We start from the raw sequence: 21,368 nt of genomic DNA, 5'->3' as shown, positions 1-21,368 counted from the left end.
AACAAATAAGACTGGTTTAAACTCTTACCTTCAGGGTCATAATATGTGCCCAGCACTATGCTGATGTTATTTTAAAAGATAGGCAGACTGTCAATATTTAGGATAAAGGAATTTAGGAAGTGAGTTGTCTAAAATAAACAGCTTCTAATATACTTTCTTCTGATACAGTTGTGAAAACTGAAGCAAAATATATCTGGCACCCTACCAACCTTCATTTTTCATTGATAAATTCTTTTTCCTTCCTACGTATTTAACTATGTCTCTAGTTTTGGGAACTAGAGCAAATAAATGTGCTCCCAAGTTTTCCCATATAGCTGTTTCCTCCCTTTATAGTATTCCAGATTTCATAAGAAGGAAACATAGGAAAAATGAATAAATTTGTGATCATTGATATGACATACCCTCCACCTACTAAAATGTAATTTAATTCTGCTTAGTCTGTTATTTGACCACTTCTTACAGTTAACTGAGTCAAATTTTTGGTTGATACAAGTTCTTATTTGTACTGTGTAAGTGAGAGTCACAAACACAGGATATAAGTACACATTTTTATTTTACTGTAAATCAGGATGAGTGGATATTTTTAAAAGTTGAAAAGCTGTCATGTGCAGTTGATTGAAAACACTGCATTCTGAGACCCCAAAATGTGGAAAATCCAAACCTGTACAGGCAGTTTTAAATAAATGATTTTTAAAGTCTTACATCTATTTAAACCAACTTGCAGAATTTATAATTTATATGTAATTTGTCAGTTTACGTATGACATTTATACATAATAGATTGAATGTATAACATTAAGGGTAATTTATTATTTTTTAAAACCTTGAATATTAAGTTATTATGAACCAAAAAGCAAAGGATAAATTTGTAGTACTATATACCTGATAATTAAAAAATTGTGATTCTATATTTCTTCTAAAGTACTTATGTTTACCAAAGGATTATTATGAATATTGTTGCTAGTATTATTTTAAGGACTATCTGCATCAGAATTATAGATGTGCATGTTAAAAATGCACATTCCAAGCCCAGGAATTTAAATTTACAATAAGCAACCCCTATTGCCATTTTGATGTAATACTTGTTGAAGAACAGTGATGCCGACCAGGGACCTCTGGGGCTCCTGGGCAGGGAGGCCTTTTTGTCCCCCATTTCTTGTAGGCAAGACTCCAGCCTCCATGACCTTCCCTGAGTTCCAAAGGGCAGACCTGAACAGTTGCTAATCAAGGGCCTGAGGCAAGACTAACGGGACCAGAGAAGCTCAGGAGATTAGGAGACCCTGCACACACCCTAATCTTGTCAGCAACCCCACCCTTTTGAAACTCTGCAGAAGAAAGAAGAATGCAAGACTGTTACTGCCTTGATCCTTATCACATACCTCTGACCACTACCCCTGACTATATAACCTCTCCCTATTCCCCAGTGAAGGGGGGCACAGTTCTTGAGGCGCTAGCCTGCTGTGTTCCCCTTTGCCTGGCAAAGAAAGCAAGCCATTCTTTCTCCCCCATAACACTGTCTCCATATTTCTGTTTGGCATTGCTGCACAGAGAGCCAAGATTTTGGCAACAAATTTGGGGGCTCGTCCGGGATTGACTCGCGGGCAGGAGGCCCCGTAGGGGCCTCGGCTTGATCGGTTGCTCAGGGATTTCTCTCCACGTCACCCTCCCCAGGGAGAGCAGAGGGTTGGAGGATTTCTCTGAGGCCAGATCGCCAGGGTTCCCCTGCCATAGGGCCCTGCCCCGATCATGCCCGACCCACCGTCTCAGCTGCAGAACTCCATGGCTGCGGCGGAGATCGGGGGAGAGGTTGCCCTAGCAGCTGCCGAGGCTTTCTTTGCCTTGAGGACACCTTCCTTCTCCCTTCTCCGCACCAGCCCGGACATCTACTCTGAGAAGACATTAACTCTTGGAGGATCAGAAAGAGGGCGTTTGGTACGTCGCAACAAACTTGCCAGCAATTTGGTAAGTCCCCTGGAGTGCACACCGTGGCCTTTTTGACTATGTCCGTTTGGGGAACTTCGGTTCCAGTTTGGGGAGTTCTCCCTGTGAAGGGAAATTCCATTTGTAAGGCGCTGCTTCGGACAAAGGTCACAGGTCTAGTGGGACTGGGAAGTCACATTTGGGGCATTTTTGCCATTTGGTTTTTGATTTCTGGGCATCTCTTTGCTGTTTTTTAAAAATTTTGAGTGTGGCTTCCAGCTGGCGAGGTTTGGGTTCGTTTGGTTACTTTGGTTTGAGCGCGCAGACATGTTACTAACTGCTCAAGCTAGAATGGGAAGCGCTTCCTCTAAGTTTCCACCCCCACCGGGGAGCCCCTTAGAAAAAAGTTTGAATGACTTCGGTCAACCTATAGCTATGATCCAATGACAAAGAAAAATGGCCTAAAAATGGGTCTCTTACAATTAGATCTTTATTGCCACAGGATGGGAAAATGGACTGAGGTTCCCTTATGTCCAGGACTTTCTCCTATAATTGAAAGCCTGAGGAATCAGAAAAACTCTCCTGGCTCAGGGAGGAAAACAAGCCTCCCCCACTGCTGCACGTTCCCTTACTCCTTCAGATTGTTCTGATAAGCCTTAGTAGACCCTGGAACGTGGAATATCGAGGTTCCGGGCTTGGCCAAAGATATCCAGCCAGTGATTATTAAGTAAAAGGGTTATATAGTGTCTAAATATAAGGTACCAATTTCTTAAACGTAGGGAAGATCCTCAAAAAATGTTTGTAAATAGATTACCAAAATAGGAGGCCACCGGTCTGACCTAAACTAACCACAGCTGATATTCAGAGCCTGATAGGAATTTTGGAAGAGGCCTTCTCCCCTAAGCTAAATGAGGAAAAGTAGAACTTTCCAACTTGGGTGAATGGGTATGTCAGTCCCTCAATATCGTTAAGGTAGCCACCCAATTCTTTGAAAAAGAAAACAAAACTGTCCTTGTTTTACAAATGTAGTCTTTACAGGACCAGAGGTGTGGCTCCGAAAATAATCCAAAACCCACCAATCTCTTTTACCACTCCCAAAACCTTCCCTATTTATCTTAAGAGGCTTATAAATATTAAACAAAAGGGAAACAAAGTCATCCTAGGAGGAACTTGCCTGTACCATTGAGATGCAAATGTCCTGTCTGGTCTTCTCAGGAACACTTAACCTCTGCCATCTTTTTAAACTGGAAATTTTAAAACGGGTAAAGTAATTCAGAATTTGACTTGTCAAGGATAAATAGAAATCTTAAGTGTCTTTTCTTCTGTAAACACTAGTAAAAAGGGCTTAACCATCTAGATAGGTGACCTTGATGTGTTCCATCTGCTAGAAGCCCAATTTGAATCCAACCCCTTGTAACTGATGGCTTTTATGTTGTACCTGACTCAGGGCTGAAATTTTCGAATGGAAACTATGAGGCCTCTATGTTTGTTTGTGTGTTCGTATGTGTCTATATGTGTGTTGTAGGTGTATGGTATTGCCAAAAATGAATTCGTAAAAGACCTCTACTTAATTGGCTTTTAAAAAAATCAAGTGCTTATATAAATACTCAGAAATAGAAAATAATCTGGCTAGAATGAATTTCAGGTTCATGTCATCCGGAAAATATTCAGTACTAAACTGATATCCGGTATTTGAAGGTGGCTTAAGCTTGTTGGTTTGATTAATATAGATATGTTAGAGTCATCAATGTCAAGTATAATACTTCTGTTGTACCTAGGTTTACTAGAGGTCAAATAAGACCTTATTCTATCTCTATTACAAATTTGTCAATAAGAAAAGGAACTCAATGGGAAAAAACTTTTACGGAAAGTAAGATATGTGTTTTTAGTAAAAGAAGGTGTGAAGGGCTTCCCTGGTGGCGCAGTGGTTAAGAATCCACCTGCCAATGCAGGGGACACGGGTTCGAGCCCGGGTCCTGGAAGATCCCACATGCCGCGGAGCAGCTGGGCCCGTGAGCGGCGATTACTGAGCTTGCGCGTCTGGAGCCCGTGCTCCGCAACAAGAGAGGCCGCGATAGTGAGAGGCCCGCGCACGGCGACTGAAGAACGGCCCCCGTTTGCTGCAACTAGAGAAAGCCCTCGCACAGAAACGAAGACCCAACACAGCCAAAAATAAATAAATAAATAAATAAATAAAAATTTAAATTAAAAAAAAAGAATAAAAAAAAAAAACTTCCCAAATCAAATAGTAATAAAGTTTCTTCAACCTCTAGCTAACTTTGGGATGCTTCAAAGGGCCCTGAAACATCCCAAAGAGAGATACTAATCAGGTTCATTTGGTATGTTAAATTACATGGGAAGTATTGTCAAATGAGTAATAAATCTTCTTAGGTTATATTGTATGGTAAATGTTACTAATACAGATATTCTAGAAATTATATGGACTTCATAAAGATCTGATATGTCCTGGTAATAAAATGTTATCAGTCATAATTCTAGTTATTATCTTAAAGTGTTGTATGTCACAACAGTAACCAAGTTACTTTGTCAATTGCATTGTAATCAGATTTTAAACGTGCCTTCTTAAGTCTTTTGTCATTATAGACACTTACCGTTTCAATCTAATGCCTTTGCAAAAAATGCTTCCCCTTCAAGAAGATTTATAGAAAGGACTTTTGGATATATACAAGTTTCTGACTTTCAGACCATAATGCTGAACTGGGTACGAAACTGAAGAATTCTAATGAAAAACCTGATGGCCTCATAAAGCTGTTAACCAAAAAATGATTAGTTATATAGGATGGAGTGAACTGGTGAATATGGTTATTTTTATGGTTTCTATCTGAAAAAATTACTGGTTTAAATCTGTGTTTTCCAGGTATAAGGAAACCTTCCCCTCAAACTCATTAAAACTTACAGAAATTTGGTAAATTATACTTTTTTGTAAGCAGAATTGAAACATTTATCTTATCTCTCTATCTGCTCCCTCCAGAGACTGGAAACAGCTTTATCGGATAAATTAGGAAGGCTACCTCACTAGCAGTTACAGAAATCCCAAGGTATTTTGGAGACCTTGAAAAGGGAGGAATTCACCTACATCTGTTAGGCAAAAATCTGTGATAAGCCCTTGGCGTGACTCTCCTAGCCCTGAGAGGTCCTTTAAAAGTCCAGTCTGATCTTACCCTTCCCCCTCCCCATATCCTCAAGTCCATTCTCTAGTAGGTCTGTGTCTTTATTCCCGTCTTGCCACTAGGTTCTTCATGACCTTTTTTTTTTTTTCCCCTTAGATTCCTTATATACGTGTTAGCATACTGTATTTGTTTTTCTCTTTCTGACTTACTTCACTCTGTATGACAGACTCTAACTCCATCCACCTCACGACAAATAACTCCATTTCGTTTCTTTTTATGGCTGGGTAATATTCCATTGTATATATGTGCCACATCTTCTTTATCCATTCATCTGTCGATGGACACTTAGGTTGCTTCCATGTCCTGGCTATTGTACATAGAGCTGCAATGAACATTTTGGTACATGACTCTTTTTGAATTATGGTTTTCTCAGGGTATATGCCCAGTAGTGGGATTGCTGGGTCGTATGGTAGTTCTATTTTTAGTTTTTTAAGGAACCTCCATATTGTTCTCCATAGTGGCTGTATCAATTTACATTCCCACCAACAGTGCAAGAGTGTTCCCTTTTCTCCACACCCTCTCCAGCATTTATTGTTTCTAGATTTTTTGATGATGGCCATTCTGACCAGTGTGAGATGATATCTCATTGTAGTTTTGATTTGCATTTCTCTTATGATTAATGATGTTGAGCATTCTTTCGTGAGAGAGTGGCATGGACATATATACACTACCAAACGTAAAACAGATAGCTAGTGGGAAGCAACCGCATAGCACAGGGAGATCAGCTCTGTGCTTTGTGACCACCTAGAGGGGTGGGAGGGAGGGTGATGCAAGAGGGAAGAGATATGGGAACATATGTATATGTATAACTGATTCACTTTGTTATAAAGCAGAAACTAACACACCATTGTAAAGCAAGTATACTCCAATAAAGATGTTCAAAAAAAAAAAAAGTCCAGTCTGAGACTCCTTATAAAAGTTTCAGCAAGTAAAAAGTCTATATGATCAATTACAGTTATATAAATCATCAAACCAAGTTTATTGAGAGACCACACTTATTTTACAAACCAATTAGTCTTAATTTGGTTACATTTAGTAGAAAAGAGGGTAATTTTAGAGAGAAAAAGATTTTTCAATGAATGTTAAATCCCAGTTTTGTTAATGGACATCTGTAATTACTAAGACTCATCTCCCACATAGTTCTTTGCTGTTATGTTATATTAATGTAAAGTTTAATTGAATTATTAAAGGATACTCTAAGTTTGTTTCTGAAGCTTATCTCAGTAATTTCTTTGGATGAAGATCAGATGCCCCATGACCTGCAACCAGGGGATTATGCATACTGGAAAAGACATAATTTAAAGGACTATCTCCAACCAGGGCAGAAGGACCCTTTTCAGGTACTCTTAACTAGCTTATGCACAGTGAGAAACTGAAGGGAATTGACTCTTGGATTAATTTCCACTCACAAAGGGTCCCTGCACTGGAGTGGCCTGTAGAGAGGATGGCTGACCTCAAAATCACCTCAAAACAATGCTCAAACAAAGGAGAAACTACACTCACACCAGGGCGAGAAGAAGACGACATCAGAAGTAGACAGCTTGCCCGAGATCCTCGACCTGGCTCATCTCCCCCTCACCTGGAAGCTCTCTTACATCCCTTCAAAGCGGGAGACGGGGTGCTGCTGAAGTATGAAAAAGAGCAATGACCTGAGCAGCAGCAGCAGCCTGAAGAAAAAAATGAAAGGGATCTTATCTTAGGACGTTCTTCTTACTACTCACGCCTCTCTAAAATTAGATAGAGTAAAACCGTGGGTACATCATACCAGAGTAAGAAGATTATCAGCTATTGACCAGCCAAGCCTGCCTACAGCCAGCGCAGACTCCTGAGAAGCAGACATCTCACCCTTTGGGAAACTTTAAGTATTTGTTCCAACAAGTGGAATGAAAGTTCTGTTTTCTTAGCCTTTCTCATACCTTCTACCTATAGATTCATATGCTGATTCTTTTGATAATTCTAACTGCTAGACATGTGGTCAGCTTCCTATTTCTGGGTCTTCAGGATTGCCTTGATAGGTTTTCCCCATACAGGGAATGGTTTGGAAACAATTGGCTACAATAAGTCTCTCTGAAGTACAGGTTCCAGACTGGGCTTCAGACTTACTCCCCTGAATTCCCAAGGAAATGAGATCTGTTCTGTCTACTAAAGTTCTAGTTGTCACGCCTCTTACTTCTAACTGGGTCTGCTACACCAAAATGGCAAAACAAGGGATTGAGATCTTAATCACATAAGACTTGGATCCAGGACTTGGAACTCAAATATTTCTAATTTGTTATCTATTCCCCAAAATTTAGGCAGGAATATGCCCCAGCTCAGCAAGAAGTAGTTAAAGCTGTCGTCGCCCCATTCCCTAAAAGGTTTGGGGAAAGATACAGCTGAAGTGGGGATGAAAACCGAGTCCCCCTAAAGCTGAGTTCCTCTGCCGAGTTTACGATTAACATCTCTATCCAAAACGATTGTTCCCTTTTCTTGTCCAACATCTGTTCTCCTCAAGATTGAGGAATATCAAAGAAAAGGGAGGGACTGATGCCAAGCAGGGCCCTCTGGGGCTCCTGGGCAGGGAGGCCTTTTTGTCCCCCATTTCTTGTAAGCAAGACTCCAGCCTCCATGACCTTCCCTGAGTTCCAAAGGGCAGACCTGAACAGTTGCTAATCAAGGGAGGAGCAGCCACAAAACCACCCGAGGTAAGATTAAAGTGACCAGAGAAGCTCAGGAGATTAGGAGACCCTGCACACACCATACTCTTGTCAGCAACCCCACCCTTTTGAAACTCTGCAGAAGAAAGAAGAATGCAAGACTGTTACTGCCTTGATCCTTATCACATACCTCTGACCACTACCCCTGACTATACAACTTCTCCCTATTCCCCAGTGAAGGGGGGCACAGTTCTTGAGGCGCTAGCGTACTGTGTTCCCCTTTGCCTGGCAAAGAAATAAAGCCACTCTTTCTTTCTCCTCCATCTCTCTGTCTTCGATATTTCTGTTTGGCACTGGTGCACAGAGAGCTAGGATTCTGGCAACAACAGCTGATACAGAGGATAGCATTAATTTGGGAATGTTGCTGAATCAGAGTTTCCCAAACTTCTCAGATAAGAATCACTTGGAGGGAATTCCCTGGCAGTCCAATGGTTAGGATTCCACGCTTTCACTGCCAAGGGCACGGGTTCAATCCCTGTTCGGGGAACTAATACCCCACAAGCTGCGCGGCATGGCCAAAAAAAAAAAAAAATCACCTGGGCCATCTGTAAAATATACACACCACCAGTCTTCCCCAGACATTCTGACTCAAGAAGGTTGAACTGGGGCCTGGGAATCAGTACAAGTACACCAGTGGTTTATCTTCAAAGTCAGGGGGAAACAAATTATATTATTATATTTAGGCAAATATTTGCACCGTAATACCGAAGACCCTGGAATTGCCAAAGAAGATTAAACTACCAATAGGAAAAAATTTGTCTATTTTACACTGATATGGAACCGGTGTTTTGGAAACACAATCCTGAGGTTACCTTCTCAGGCTCCACCCCACTCCCACTGAAAAATTTCCCACTACTTTTAGAATATAGACAAAACTCCTTACCATGGTCCACAATGCCCAGAGTCATGGTTTCCTTCCTACTGCTTCTCTATATCCAATACCCATCTTTCTGGTCTTAATTTAAAGATGGCCCTTCTCTAGGCCAAGGCTAATCTCTTCTACCCTTGGTGCTCCTGAGGAAGTTTCCTCATTTGTAAAATGGGAATAATATTGATCTCATAGATGGTTCAGGATTAAATGGGGTCAGGTAAGAAGAGCTCTCTGCACAGAGAGGCTGGCACAGTGAATTATTTAATCAAATCCAGCTCTGTTTCTACTTCACGTTCAATTCAATTCCTTTTTTTAAAATTAATTAATTAATTTATTTATGGCTGTGTTGGGTCTTCGTTTCTGTGCGAGGGCTTTCTCTACTTGCGGCAAGCGAGGGCCACTCTTCATCGCGGTGCGCGGGCCTCTCACTATCGTGGCCTCTCTTGTTGCGGAGCACAGGCTCCAGACGCGCAGGCTCAGTAATTGTGGCTCACGGGCCCAGTTGCTCTGCGGCATGTGGGATCTTCCCAGACCAGGGCTTTAACCCGTGTCCCCTGCATTGGCAGGCAGATTCTCAACCACTGCGCCACCAGGGAAGCCCTCAATTCAATTCTTAAACCCACTTGCCATCTGGTTTCTGCATCCACCATTCCAAAGAAACTATTTTCATTAGGCTCACCAACTGCCAAGTCCAAATGGCATATTTCAGTCCTTATCTGACTGACCTTTCTGCAAATACTGGACATTGCTGACCATTCCATCCTCTGAAATTCTCCTTTGGCTTCCCTAAAAACTGTATCCTGGTTTCCTCATACTTCTCTGGCCAGCCTTTTAAAGTACCCTTTGTGGTTCCTTCATTGCTTACTTTTTCAAATTTTAAAAAAATGTTTTATCACAGTAATACATGCATATTTATACGCCAATGACAGCTACTCAGCAAGGTCTTCCTTGACCATTAAATTAGAACCCTCACCCCATACCCTTTCTCATCACTTTGTTTTGTCTTCGGAGTACTTCTCTCACTCTCATTCACTTGTTTGTCTTCCTCCCCCACTAGATCCTAAACTCTCTGAGGGAAGGGGGTATGTTTTACTCACTGCTGTATTCAGAGCACGAAGAATAATGCCTGGCACCCACTAGGCTCAATCAACATTTGACTAACTGACTGAAATATCCCCCACATTTAATCAATCACTTGTAGATTCTACCTCCTCAATTCTCTCAAATCTTTGCCCACTGTTCTTGCTTCACAACTGACTCATATCTTGCTTAAAAGACTGCCACAACCATCTCCAGTCCTATTCTATAGTCCATAGCCCAAACTGCAGCTAAAGTGATCCAAATCCTTCAATAGATTCCTACTGCCTTTAGGATTATGTCCAGATTCTTTAGCAAAGCATATAGAGCTCTCCATGATCTGGACCCTGGCTAATTCTAGTTTCAGCTTTTGCCAGCCCCTTCCATATGCACCATGCTCTAACCATCCCTAACTATTTATAGTCACATGCAAACTGCTTTACCTTTTTTGCTTCTACACCATGACAGCTGTGTTGCTGAGGACCTTTGGAGAAAAAATCACACAATAAAGTAAATCGGTACCATTTTAGATAAACACCATTTAACCTCATTTGTGCATTGAACACCTATAACAATCCTTTTATGGATCCCTAGTCAGCTCCAGCTCCCATTTCCCTCATGACCATTAAAAAAAAAATACCAAGAAACACTTCAACATTAATAGAAGGGTCTACAGTGAAAAGAATGCGCCCCTCCCCAACCCTACCTCACTCCTAGAGGTGTTAACAGTTTGAAGCGCAACGTGCCAAATCTTCTCTGTGAATATGCAAATATGGATTTACATCCCTTTTGTCTCCTAAACAAATGAAATTAAATGTCACCTACTATTCTAAGACTTATTTCTTCAAGAATATCTTTCCATATTAGTACATATAGATTTTCCTCATTCTTTTTCAACAGTTGCATATTTTTTGACTGGACGTACCATAATTCAACCTCTCTGCTACTAATGGACATTTAGCAGGTTTCCCGTTTTTCATTCTCTCAGCAGTTCAACACTTTTATTCAAGCTCCCATCCCATTTTCACTTTTCTCACAAGGATGATTTTACCTATTTCACAGAGGAAACTGAAGCTATGAAGTGTGAACTCCTCCAACTTTCTATCTCCCTCATCTATACGCTGATCTGTAACTCCAACTCCGTCCTTCCTTTGTCTGGGGGTGGGGGGGAATCTCTTCTCCTATAGGAGGAAATGCTATCTATGCTAACATTCCTTCCTGTTTTCACAGAGGTCTTTCCAACAATTATCTTCTCTTGCTTTTTTCCAACCCCTCCTTCTCTATTGCTTTCTCCCTTAAGCCTATGTAAGCGTACTTATTTATCTTCCATCTTTTTTTTTTTTTTTAAATTCTTGGCTGCACCGGCGCCACATGCAGGATCTTAATTCCCTGACCAGGAATCAAACCTGCGGCCCCTGCAGTGGAAGTGCAGAGTCTTAACCACTGGACAGCCAGGGAAGTCCCTATTTTTCTTCCATCTTAAGGTACAGTATGCTAACACATATATATGGAATCTAAGGAAAAAAAAAAAAAAGGTCATGAAGAACCTAGGGGCAAGACGGGAATAAAGACACAGACCTACTAGAGAATGGACTTGAGGATACGGGGAGGGGGAAGGGTAAGCTGTGACAAAGTGAGAGAGTGGCATGGACATATATACACTACCAAACGTAAAATAGATAGCTAGTGGGAAGCAGCCGCATAGCACAGGGAGATCAGCTCTGTGCTCTGTGACCACCTAGAGGGGTGGGATAGGGAGGGTGGGAGGGAGGTAGATGCAAGAGGGAAGAGATATGGGGACATATGTATATGTATAACTGATTCACTTTGTTATAAAGCAGAAACTAACACACCATTGTAAAGCAATTATACTCCAATAAAGATGTTAAAAAAAAAAAGACTCTCCCCCTCTTTTATTCCTCACAGCCTAGCTTCTTGAAAGAGTAGTCTATGATCTCTCTTGTCACTTCCTCATCTTCCATCTGTCCCTCACCCTCCTGCTGGCTGGCTTCTAATCTCACTCTCTTGCTAGCTAAGGTCACCAGGGACCTCCTAGTTGCCAAACCCAAAGGCTCTCAGGCTTTATTTTACTTTACTTCTCTGTGGTATATATGCTAAGTCTTTTTCTTTTTTCCTTTAAAACTCCTTCCTTGGTTTAAGAAATATCATCAAGTTTTCCTTCTATTTTTGACCACCCCTAAAAATTGGTCTATACGAGCATTCTGCCCTCCATACCCTTCTGACTCTACACAGGCTTCCTGTGTGATCTCACCTACTCCCAAGTTTGCACAAATCCTAAGCTTTCTACCTATCATAGTTTAAACACACATGCTCCCAACCGAACTTAGTTATTTCTCCTACCTTCCACCCTCAATCTGTTCAGTGAATGGCCATCACCATTTACCCAATCACCTAAGTCAGAAACCTAGATTCCACTTTTTTTTTTTTTTTTTTACTTTCCATTATCCAATCAGTCACCAAGAGGTACCTCTCATTTCACCCCTACTGCCAATGCCTCAGCCAGTTTAAGTCTCCATCATCTCTCATCTGGCGTCACCCCTCTCCAGCCCATCCATTTTTCACACTGTGCCAGTGATCTCTCTAAGATGAGCATTTGATCCTGAGCCTCGTAATCACTACACTACATATGTTTCCTTTATTCCATCCATCCAGAACTACTTGTTGTTCCATGAACAGACCATGTACTCTCATGCCCCTAAGCATTCTGTTCTCTCTGCCTAGAATACCTCCCCCCCGCTGGCCCCCAGCAAACTCCTCCCTACTCTTCATGATCTATCTGAAGGGTTCCCCTCTACGAAGGCTTCTCATCCTTACTTCATAAGCAGAGTTGGTAACTCCTTATCACCATGAAACTTTGTAAATATTTATTGCAATGATCATTTCTTATTAAACTTATTTATATGTCTGTCACTCATTCTAGACCTTAAGTGCCCTGCCATCAGAAACTGTATCTTAACGTCTGTATCAGCGTCTAGCAGACTACTTGATAAAAATAGGTGGCTCGATAAATGCTGAATGAATGAATGAATACCATGTACCCATCCAATCAAGCTAAACCAAAATTCTGGAAGCCACCTTTCATTCTTCCTTCTCCACTCCCAAATGCCAATTGGTCATCAAGTCCTGTTGATTCTATCCCCTAAACAGCTCTCAAATTCATCCCCCTCCTCCCCATCTTAATGCCACAGCCCTAGTTCAGGCTCCACTACCCCATACTTGAACTAGATTTGCCCCCCTCCAAACCACTCTCCGCACTAGTGCTGGAATTTTAAAAAATTTTTTTATTACAAAAATAATACATTCTTGTAAAAAATTCAAATACAGAAATAAAAAGCACAATACCCCACCCAGTAGACACACAAGCATATAGCCCCCTCCCCTCCAATCCCACTCCCCAGAGGTTATCACTGTGAACAGTTTTGTGTATATCCTTTCAGACCTTTTCCTTTGCATATACACGTATATATAAACACATATAAATACACACACATGGGTTTTGTCATTTACAAAAACGGTATCACACTTGTTACATGATTGTTCAATTTTTCTTCATTTAATATACAGAAAATTTCTAAAACACAAATCTGATTATATCACTCCACTAGAGCGCCTCATTTCTCATAATATAGAATTCATATGCAGTAGCATCAAATTCAAAGCTCTTGACGATATGCTTCCTATCCATCTTTCAGTCTCATCTCTGGCCATTCCAGCATTTGAGGGACTGGAACATAAACCACCTTAAATCCTTTCTGGAACACGGCAGGTACAAACAAACAAACAAACAAACAAACTAGGAACACACTCTGCCATTTCTGGAGTTCGGCCTTTTCACTTCATGTTACACTCTGCCTGGACTTTTCCATCTGGCAAGCTCCTAATAATTCTTCAACAATCAGCTTAAAAATTACCTCTAGGAAGACTTCCCTGACTTTTTCAGACATGATCACTCCTCTATTTTCCCCTATACTTTATATCTAGCTTCTTAATTGCACTTCTCTCACAGTACTGTAATGATTTATTAACATGTCTTGAATTCCACTCCCCCTCCCCCAACTTGATGGTGATATTGTTCAGTGAAAGGAATGCATCTTATTTAATTTTGCATCCCAAGGTTTTGATGGAATGCTTACCATGGAGCAGATGCTCAGTAACGAATCTGTTGAGGATTTTATGATTCTAGGAACATTTACTGAGTACCTACTCTGCACAGAACCATATCCTAAGCATGAAAAGAAACAGAAGACACAGTCTTTGCCCTAAGGAACTTACCATTTCCCTACCATTTCCCCTGGGGGGGAGGGACAGAACACATTTACATGGCAACATATCATTTCTGACATATAGGCTGTTTCAAAGATTTATAGTTATCTGCCTCCAATCCATTTAGGAACAAGGCAGTGTATAATCAAATACATAATAAAATAATGGGCAGTTCAGTTTGTCCAAGAGGTTTATGCTTTTAGTGTGGCACAGAGTCCACCAGAATCCAATTCTCTGTCCCAGCAGAGAGGCTGTCCCCTGTTCCAGCCTGCACATTAGAAAACTGAGATGATACCATGCTTGGAAATTTTCTAATACATCAAGAGGACATAAAGTTATTAGTTCTTTCATGATTTCTCTTCTTTCCCCAGGAAAGAATGATACTAAGAGCAATAAATGGAGTTAAAGGGGGCACTGGAGAAGGAGAAGATTGCTCTCTGTTAGTGGTAGGGGGAAGGGGGTTGCTTGGTTTTAAATCAAAGGGTGGCACTGCCCCAGGAAGATCAGGAGAGGTGATTTTTTATCATTTACTTACTTACTAATTTTTAAAGGCTACGGTACTAGTTAATCTGGTGATTTCAAGATCAGACACTGTACAAATATAAACAAATGGGGGAAAGGTGAACCACCTAGGCTGGAGAACAGGGAAGGCTGACCAAGGAGGCCCAAAGGAAGCCTCATTCATCAGAGTCCAAGTCACTGTCCCCAGCAATGGAGTGGAAATCCTCACTGTCCTCCTCGTCCTCTGACAGGTGGACCTGGCTTAGTACGCTCGGCCCAGAGCGCTGCTCTTCCTCCTCCTCATCTTCTTCCTCCTCTGATACCTCATACCCACCGATGCTGCTGAAGCTTGTGTCTTGGGTGTTCGACTTGGGATCAGGCTCCTCATAGCTCCCATAACTGAGAAGAGAAACATGTCATCTCTCAAGCTCGGACACCATCCTCTAGCTGACCAGTCCCGTTCTTGGTGCCACCAAGGGATCAGCCCATCTCACCTCCCCTGGACACTAAAATGACGGTTCTGGACTGTTCTACAGGTCCCTGAGAGAAAAATGATCCTATTCAAAAACATCAACTTGCCAACTTCATATACGCAAGAATCTGAATGAAAGAAACTCCCCTACACCCGAACAACACACTGCCAACTTACATGACCATAAATGCTCTGAGAGCCTCATAGTTTCGTCTGCCACTTACAGCTTCACTCATCTACATATCCAATTAGTCAACAGTCCTGAAGATTCTACCTTTTCAATATATCTTGTCTCTATCCCCTCCTTTCCAGCCCTATTCTGCCTGCCTTGGCTCAGTCCTTTGTCATCCCTGGCCGCCTGCACCACTGAAATCAGTCTTTATGCCTCCAGTCTTGCTCTCCCCCAATTAATTCTTCACATTTCTGCCAGAGTGCTGTTTATTTTTGTTTGTTTGTTTATTCTTAATTTTACTTAAAAAAAAAACACAAGTAATGCACGTTCACTGGTTAAAAAAAATTAGAATATACACCAGAAAAAAAGAAAAAAAAAAAAAAACACCAATAACTCTACCACCCAGAGATAATCTTTTGGTATATGACCTTCCAAATTTTTTTCTATGCACTTCACTTTGATGCTTAAACATTTCCTTTTTATTTACAAAATTGGAATACTCTATATACTCTTCAGGAATCTGCTTTTCCACTAATGTTTATAATGAACATCTTTCCATGTCAATAAACATACATCTATAGCATCATTTTAATAGCTGCATGGTATTCCACTGTATGGCTGTAACATGATTTATTTCACAGTCTCTCACTAGAACATTTAAGCTGTCTTCAATTTTCCCACTATGAGAAACAATGCTGTGATAAACATCCTTGTACAAACATCTTGATGAAGGTATTTTATTGTTCCCATGGAATAACTTCCTAGATATGGAATGTGGGGGCCAAAGGGGATGCACGCTTTTTAAGTTTCTGATTTATAATGATAAATTGCTGTTATCTCTCTCACCTACCCCTTTCGATTTACATTACCAACCAGTCATTTCAGAATGTCTTTTTCCTCATGCCTTTTCCAACACTGGGCATTATCATTCATTTTAATCTTTGCCCATCTTATAGGTTAAAAAATTGCATTTCATTGTTTTATTGCATTTCTTTGATTCTTAGGGAAGCTAATTTTTCATATATTTATTGGCCATTTGCATTTCTTTTGTAAACTGTTAATTCATGGCTTTTGCCCATCTTTCTTTTGGGGCACAGAGCAACCTTTCCAAAATACAGATCTGATCATACTACTCTCATTCAATGTTTGCCCCAAATTTTCAGGCCCTTCATGATTTGGTCCTTACCTACTTCTTTAAACTGTCTCTATTACACGGATCATGATCAAAACCTCCAGCCACACTGAGCTACTTGCATTCTCTAGAAGTGTTTCATGTCTCTGTGTCATCATACATGCTGTTCTTAGTCTCTGGAATGTCCTTCACTTCCTTTTTCATTTAGCTGATTCCTATTCTGATTCAGCTCAGTTTCTCTAACCAGCTCCTCTACTCCACTCCTACCCAAGTCCCAGAAAAATCCTGTCGTTGCCTATCACAGCACTTTTCTTGTTACACTGTGATCATCATCTGTTTGCCTGTTTTAGATTTCCCACTAGACTGAACTCCCTGAAGCAAGGGCAACATCCTTGCTTTTGTACTTGTAAATATTTGCTGGATGAATAGACTCTTAACTGCTTTCTGGATACTTGTGGCTTAGATGTATCATATGTACCTTAAATAAAACATGTCCACAGACAAATTCATTTTTTGCCTGCTTTCCCACTCCATCTAATACCTGTTTTTCCTCTTTCTTCTCTCAGTGACATTCCCATTCATTACATATCTTATCTCCTTACCTCCTAAATCCAATTGATCTACCCTGTGAACAGCTCTTGAATATGTCCCTTCCCTTTCTTCCACTCCTAACAGATTCTAGCTGAATTCCTTATCACTGCCCTAGAGTTATTGAACACACAAATTTGATGTTACTTTCTTTTCCTTAAAGTGATGATTCCCATTAACCACAATCCAAATGTCTTAGCATACCAGTTAAGGTCCTCTACAGTATAATCCCTTGCTACTTCTAGAGTCACAACGCCCAGCAACCTCCCTTCTGTCTGGAATTTACTTTGCTATATTTCTGTGCCTTTGAACATACTGTTCCATCTCTAAGGATCTCCTCACCTGCTGCCACTTATCTACTTAGTAGACTCCTATTCATCCTGTAAGGCCCAGTTCAAATGTTCCCTCATCTGTGACACTTTCCCTGATTACTCCAAGCAGAGCGAGATACTCCCTCCTCAGTGGTGACTTGGCACTTTGTACTTAACCTATGCTATGTAGCTCTTATCACACTGTATTTGTAATAATTTTGTTGTATCAGTCTCTTCCACTAGACTGTGAGCTCCTCAAGGGCAGGATATGTCTTGCTCCTCTGTGTATCCCCAAGGGCCTAGCACAGTGCCTGGCCCTAGCAGGTGCTCAGGAAACGTTTGATGGATGAAAGTAATCTGATGCTGGGCCCTCTGACATCATAGCTGGGCACTGATGCCACAGCCCTGTAGCGTGTTGCTACCGATTACCTGATGTTGCTATCCTCCAAACCATGAGAAGCCTCCCCACCGTCTCCCTCATAGGACATCATGCTTTCTTCATTTTCCATGCCCATCCTTGTGTTCTCCTGAAGCATGCGGGGCTGTTTGGGTCTTATCCCACCAGATCCCACATCAGAGTCACTTCCACTTTCACTCAGCTGGATAGCTGTGAAAAGAGACAGATCCTGAGATAAGTTTGACAAAGAATTAACATCTTTGGCTTAGTCTTCCAGAACTAGTTAATCCCATGCATCTACAGAGGCATCTTGCCTGGACTCCTCACCTCAGAGGATTGCCTAGGGTCAACATTGACAAGATCTGTAGTTTGGAAAGAGAATTAAAAAATCATTTCCTTTTTCCATTTCAGTGCTATCTATCTGTTCTTTTTCCCCCCATCATCTCCTCCTATACTCATCCCCTGCCATTGCCATTAATCCACAAAAAAATCCCAAAGCAGGATCTTTTTTCTTCATTTTCCTTCCCTATTGCCACATATAACACTTCTATCTCGTTTTTATCAAGTATTCAAATCAAAACTGCTGCTTTGGCATTGCCTTTTTGACTGTCATCTTTTTTACCTTCTGTGTTGTACTTTTTCACCTCTTCTAAGACTAATGAATTTGATCAGCCTATGAGTGACTGCTCATTACCCTGAGGTCTATTAATGGGACTTCAATAAAAGAGCAGTTTCTGGTAACAGCATATGTGGCCCAGAGCTTCCTCCCAAGTCTTGAGGGTGCCATGGTGAGCTACGTACCAGAGAAAGGGTTATCTCCTTCTTCATCACTCCCGGCATCTTCCTCATCATCTTCTCCTTCAGACATAAGCAAATCCTCATACAGGACACTGGCTTGAGGCTGTTGCACAGTTCCCTCCTCTTCATCTGCAAGATCACCATCTGCATCTCCACCTTCCTAAATGAGACCAGTTGAGGATCAAAGTCCCATTAATCGACCAAGTAAAAGACCAGAAGCCACCACCAGCCACACCCCCCTTGCTGCCTTACAAGAAGTTACATAATTTTGGTGGGTAGATTTGTTTAGCTGGTTCTTAAAGTCAGATTGGGCCTCACTATGGAGACCTTCTGATAGCACCTGGGGATTTGGCCTGTCCTGTACTACTGGGGCTCCTACCATATAAGGGTATAATGTAACCATAAGCTTTCTGTAAGCATACTCACTGGGGCTGGAGTCTTAGGTTTCCCATCCTCCTCCTCATCATCATACCCTTCAATATCTACATCAGAGTCTTCCTCGCCCAGCCTACCTCGGCCCTGGTGCATCTGAGTAAGGAACACAAATAGCACATCATTGAGGGACGTGCCAGTAGGAGGAGTCAACCAAGGGCTCTCACTCAGGACCGATGCTCCTCCCTGATATCCCAGCAAACCCCACAGCTAGTGGGGGCTGTTTACACAGCTCAAGGCATGTGTATTTTCCCCCATTCATTCTTTGGAAATCACAGGTAGGGTTAAAAAAACCAAACAAACAAAAACCCAAAGAACAGGAAGGCCTTGGTCTACTATTACTGTATCATCACAAGGAGACTCCTCCTTTCTAAACCAAGCTTTCCCTAGCTTGTGTTGGACTCTTTGGGACAGAAAAACCCTTCTGGATTTTGTACTCTCCAGTGGAACCCTGACTGAGATCAGCTGATAAGAGTTCTGACTTCAGATCAGGAGTATCTGCTGATACCTCTAGAAAACACCAATTTAAAAAACTTAATTTTAAAAATAACTTTAATTTAGATAACTCATATACAGTAAAGTAGCAGGGCAATTATTTTGAACTCTGTCTCTGAATGCAGTTGGTCTTTCTAGTCACCTGTCAGGCTGCTGTGATGCCTCACACACTTTTCACACTTGTACCTTCCCTTAAGTTCTGCTGTGCCTGACTCTGCCCATGGTGACAGACAGAAGACAATGCCAGTCATGCGACCTGCCACCGTCCCACCTTGAAATCACATTTCCAGGCCTTCATTCCCAGGGCCAAGGGGTCCAATCATCATCCTTGACACATGTCCACACATCACCACCATCACTCCCCCATCCCCTACCCCCAAGCATACTACCAATCTCACAAAAAGAATATCCTACCTGTGTCACCTGCTTTTCTGGAGTGGCAGTGGGAATATCCAGGACAGACATATTGCTCTCATCTTGAAATACAGAGGCATCTCGAGACATACTGAGGGATGTGTTGGTATCATACAAATCAGGAGGCTGTGGCACAAATCATACAACTTAGCTTCTATTTAGTAAAGGGAGCAAGAAATACAGAGAACTCCTCTTTAGAGTATTCACTGCAGAAAAAGGTCATGCAGAACAATCCATTTAAAGAGAAAACATAGTTTTGACATAGTTTTATGGACAGGTTTTTGGGAATCTCACAAATGTTGCTCATTCTAGCAGAGAGGCATCTGATGTATATGATCAGAAGCCTGAAGCAGAAAAGCATCAAAGCTATGGGACAATTCTATGTCCTAACAGCCTTTATGGTCAATAACCTAATTTCTTCTAAGCCTTGTCTTATTGTTTTTAGGCCCAGGGCTTCATACCAGTGCCATTTGGATTGTTTGGTTTGGAGACATCTAATAGAAAATGGGATAAAGAAATTTCAGTTCCAACCAGAGCATGGAATGGGGTAAGAGCTTATGAGCTCACCAGAGGATGCTACGAGGCAAAATGGCATGGTGAAAAACCATGGACTTTGGAGTAAACTGCCCTGGGTTTGAGTCCTGGCTCTACCATTTGCTAGCAGAGTAACTTTAACAAATTACTTAATTTCTCTAAGCCTTGATTTCCTCAACTGTGAAACACGGATGATAATGTCTACCTCACAAGGTTGTTTGGGAGAATTAAGAGATGTGTATATGCTCCTTACCCAAGGAGCATATCCTTCCTTCTTCCCTCTCCTAAAGAGAACAGGGATTTAATAAATGGACTACTCAGTGAAAGGAGGGCAGGAGGGACTAAAAAAGAACAGGCTGGAAAAGTAGGAAAGCATTCTCTAAAAAGCTGGCTGAGGGCAGAAATATTATGTGGCTATTAAAAAATGTTTTCAAAGACTATTTAATGAAATAAAATGCTCATGATATAATGTGAAGCGAAAACAAGACACAAAATCATAATGACCAATTTCACTTTAAAAATGTGTCTATAAACGCACACGTACACGCATTACAGATTTGAAACATGCCAAAATGTTCACCGTGGTTGGTTCTTTCTGACTGGTGGACTTGATTTTACGTAACTTATTTATTCTGTATATTTTCCAATGTGTCCCAGTGAACATGTTACTTTTATCAACAAAAAACCCACGTGTGTTACTTTGTTGTTGGTTTTGTTGTTGTTTTTAAAGCAAACAAACAAGGCTGATTGGGAACAGGGTTTTGGAGAAAGAGAGGCAAAAAAGAATTCAAAGCATTACACTGCAAATAAACTAGTTGTGGAACAAAAGAAGAGAAAATCAGGGAATGAAACGCTATGTGGGAAAATGTAAAGCAAGCAATTTTAGAGAAAGTGTTAAGCTGAACGTATGGTGCAATACAAGCTGGGTAGAAACAGTTGAGTGAAGATACATTATTGATTACCACCATTTAGAGCTGGAAGTAAAGTACGATTACTGTCATGTTTCTACACAACAAAATTGTATTATGACAGGTTAAACTTACACAAACACACTTTAATAGCATTTGGGTTTGAGAGTAGTAAT

General features: G+C 41.2%; 1 protein-coding gene across 15 annotated transcripts in view; it reads right to left on the bottom strand.

Annotated features, from left to right (window-relative positions):
* Positions 1–21,368, bottom strand: part of TAF1 (TATA-box binding protein associated factor 1) — a 112,943-nt gene that overhangs the window by 12,830 nt on the left and 78,745 nt on the right. For 4 of the 15 annotated variants that reach the window (XM_082445938.1, XM_082445928.1, XM_082445939.1 and 1 more), the window contains 5 exons: positions 19,751–19,876; positions 18,836–18,937; positions 18,413–18,569; positions 17,644–17,821; positions 13,049–14,938 (listed from right to left, as the gene is read on the bottom strand). In XM_082445938.1, coding sequence (XP_082302064.1) covers positions 14,716–14,938; positions 17,644–17,821; positions 18,413–18,569; positions 18,836–18,937; positions 19,751–19,876 — 786 coding nt within the window. In that variant the 3' untranslated portion in view covers positions 13,049–14,715. Of the gene's footprint in view, positions 1–205; positions 3,164–5,885; positions 6,778–10,197; positions 10,239–10,460; positions 10,551–13,048; positions 15,864–17,643; positions 17,822–18,412; positions 18,570–18,835; positions 18,938–19,750; positions 19,877–20,489; positions 20,569–21,368 lie in introns of those variants that run through there. The other 11 variants (XM_082445942.1, XM_082445930.1, XR_014258677.1 and 8 more) reach the window with 10 other exon arrangements.

The sequence above is a fragment of the Balaenoptera physalus genome (assembly GCF_965194825.1).
Source record: "Balaenoptera physalus genome assembly, chromosome: X".
In the NCBI taxonomy this organism is placed as follows: domain Eukaryota; kingdom Metazoa; phylum Chordata; class Mammalia; order Artiodactyla; family Balaenopteridae; genus Balaenoptera; species Balaenoptera physalus.
The sequence above is the reverse complement of the archived record's forward strand: the minus strand, read 5'-3'. Positions and strand labels throughout refer to the sequence as shown.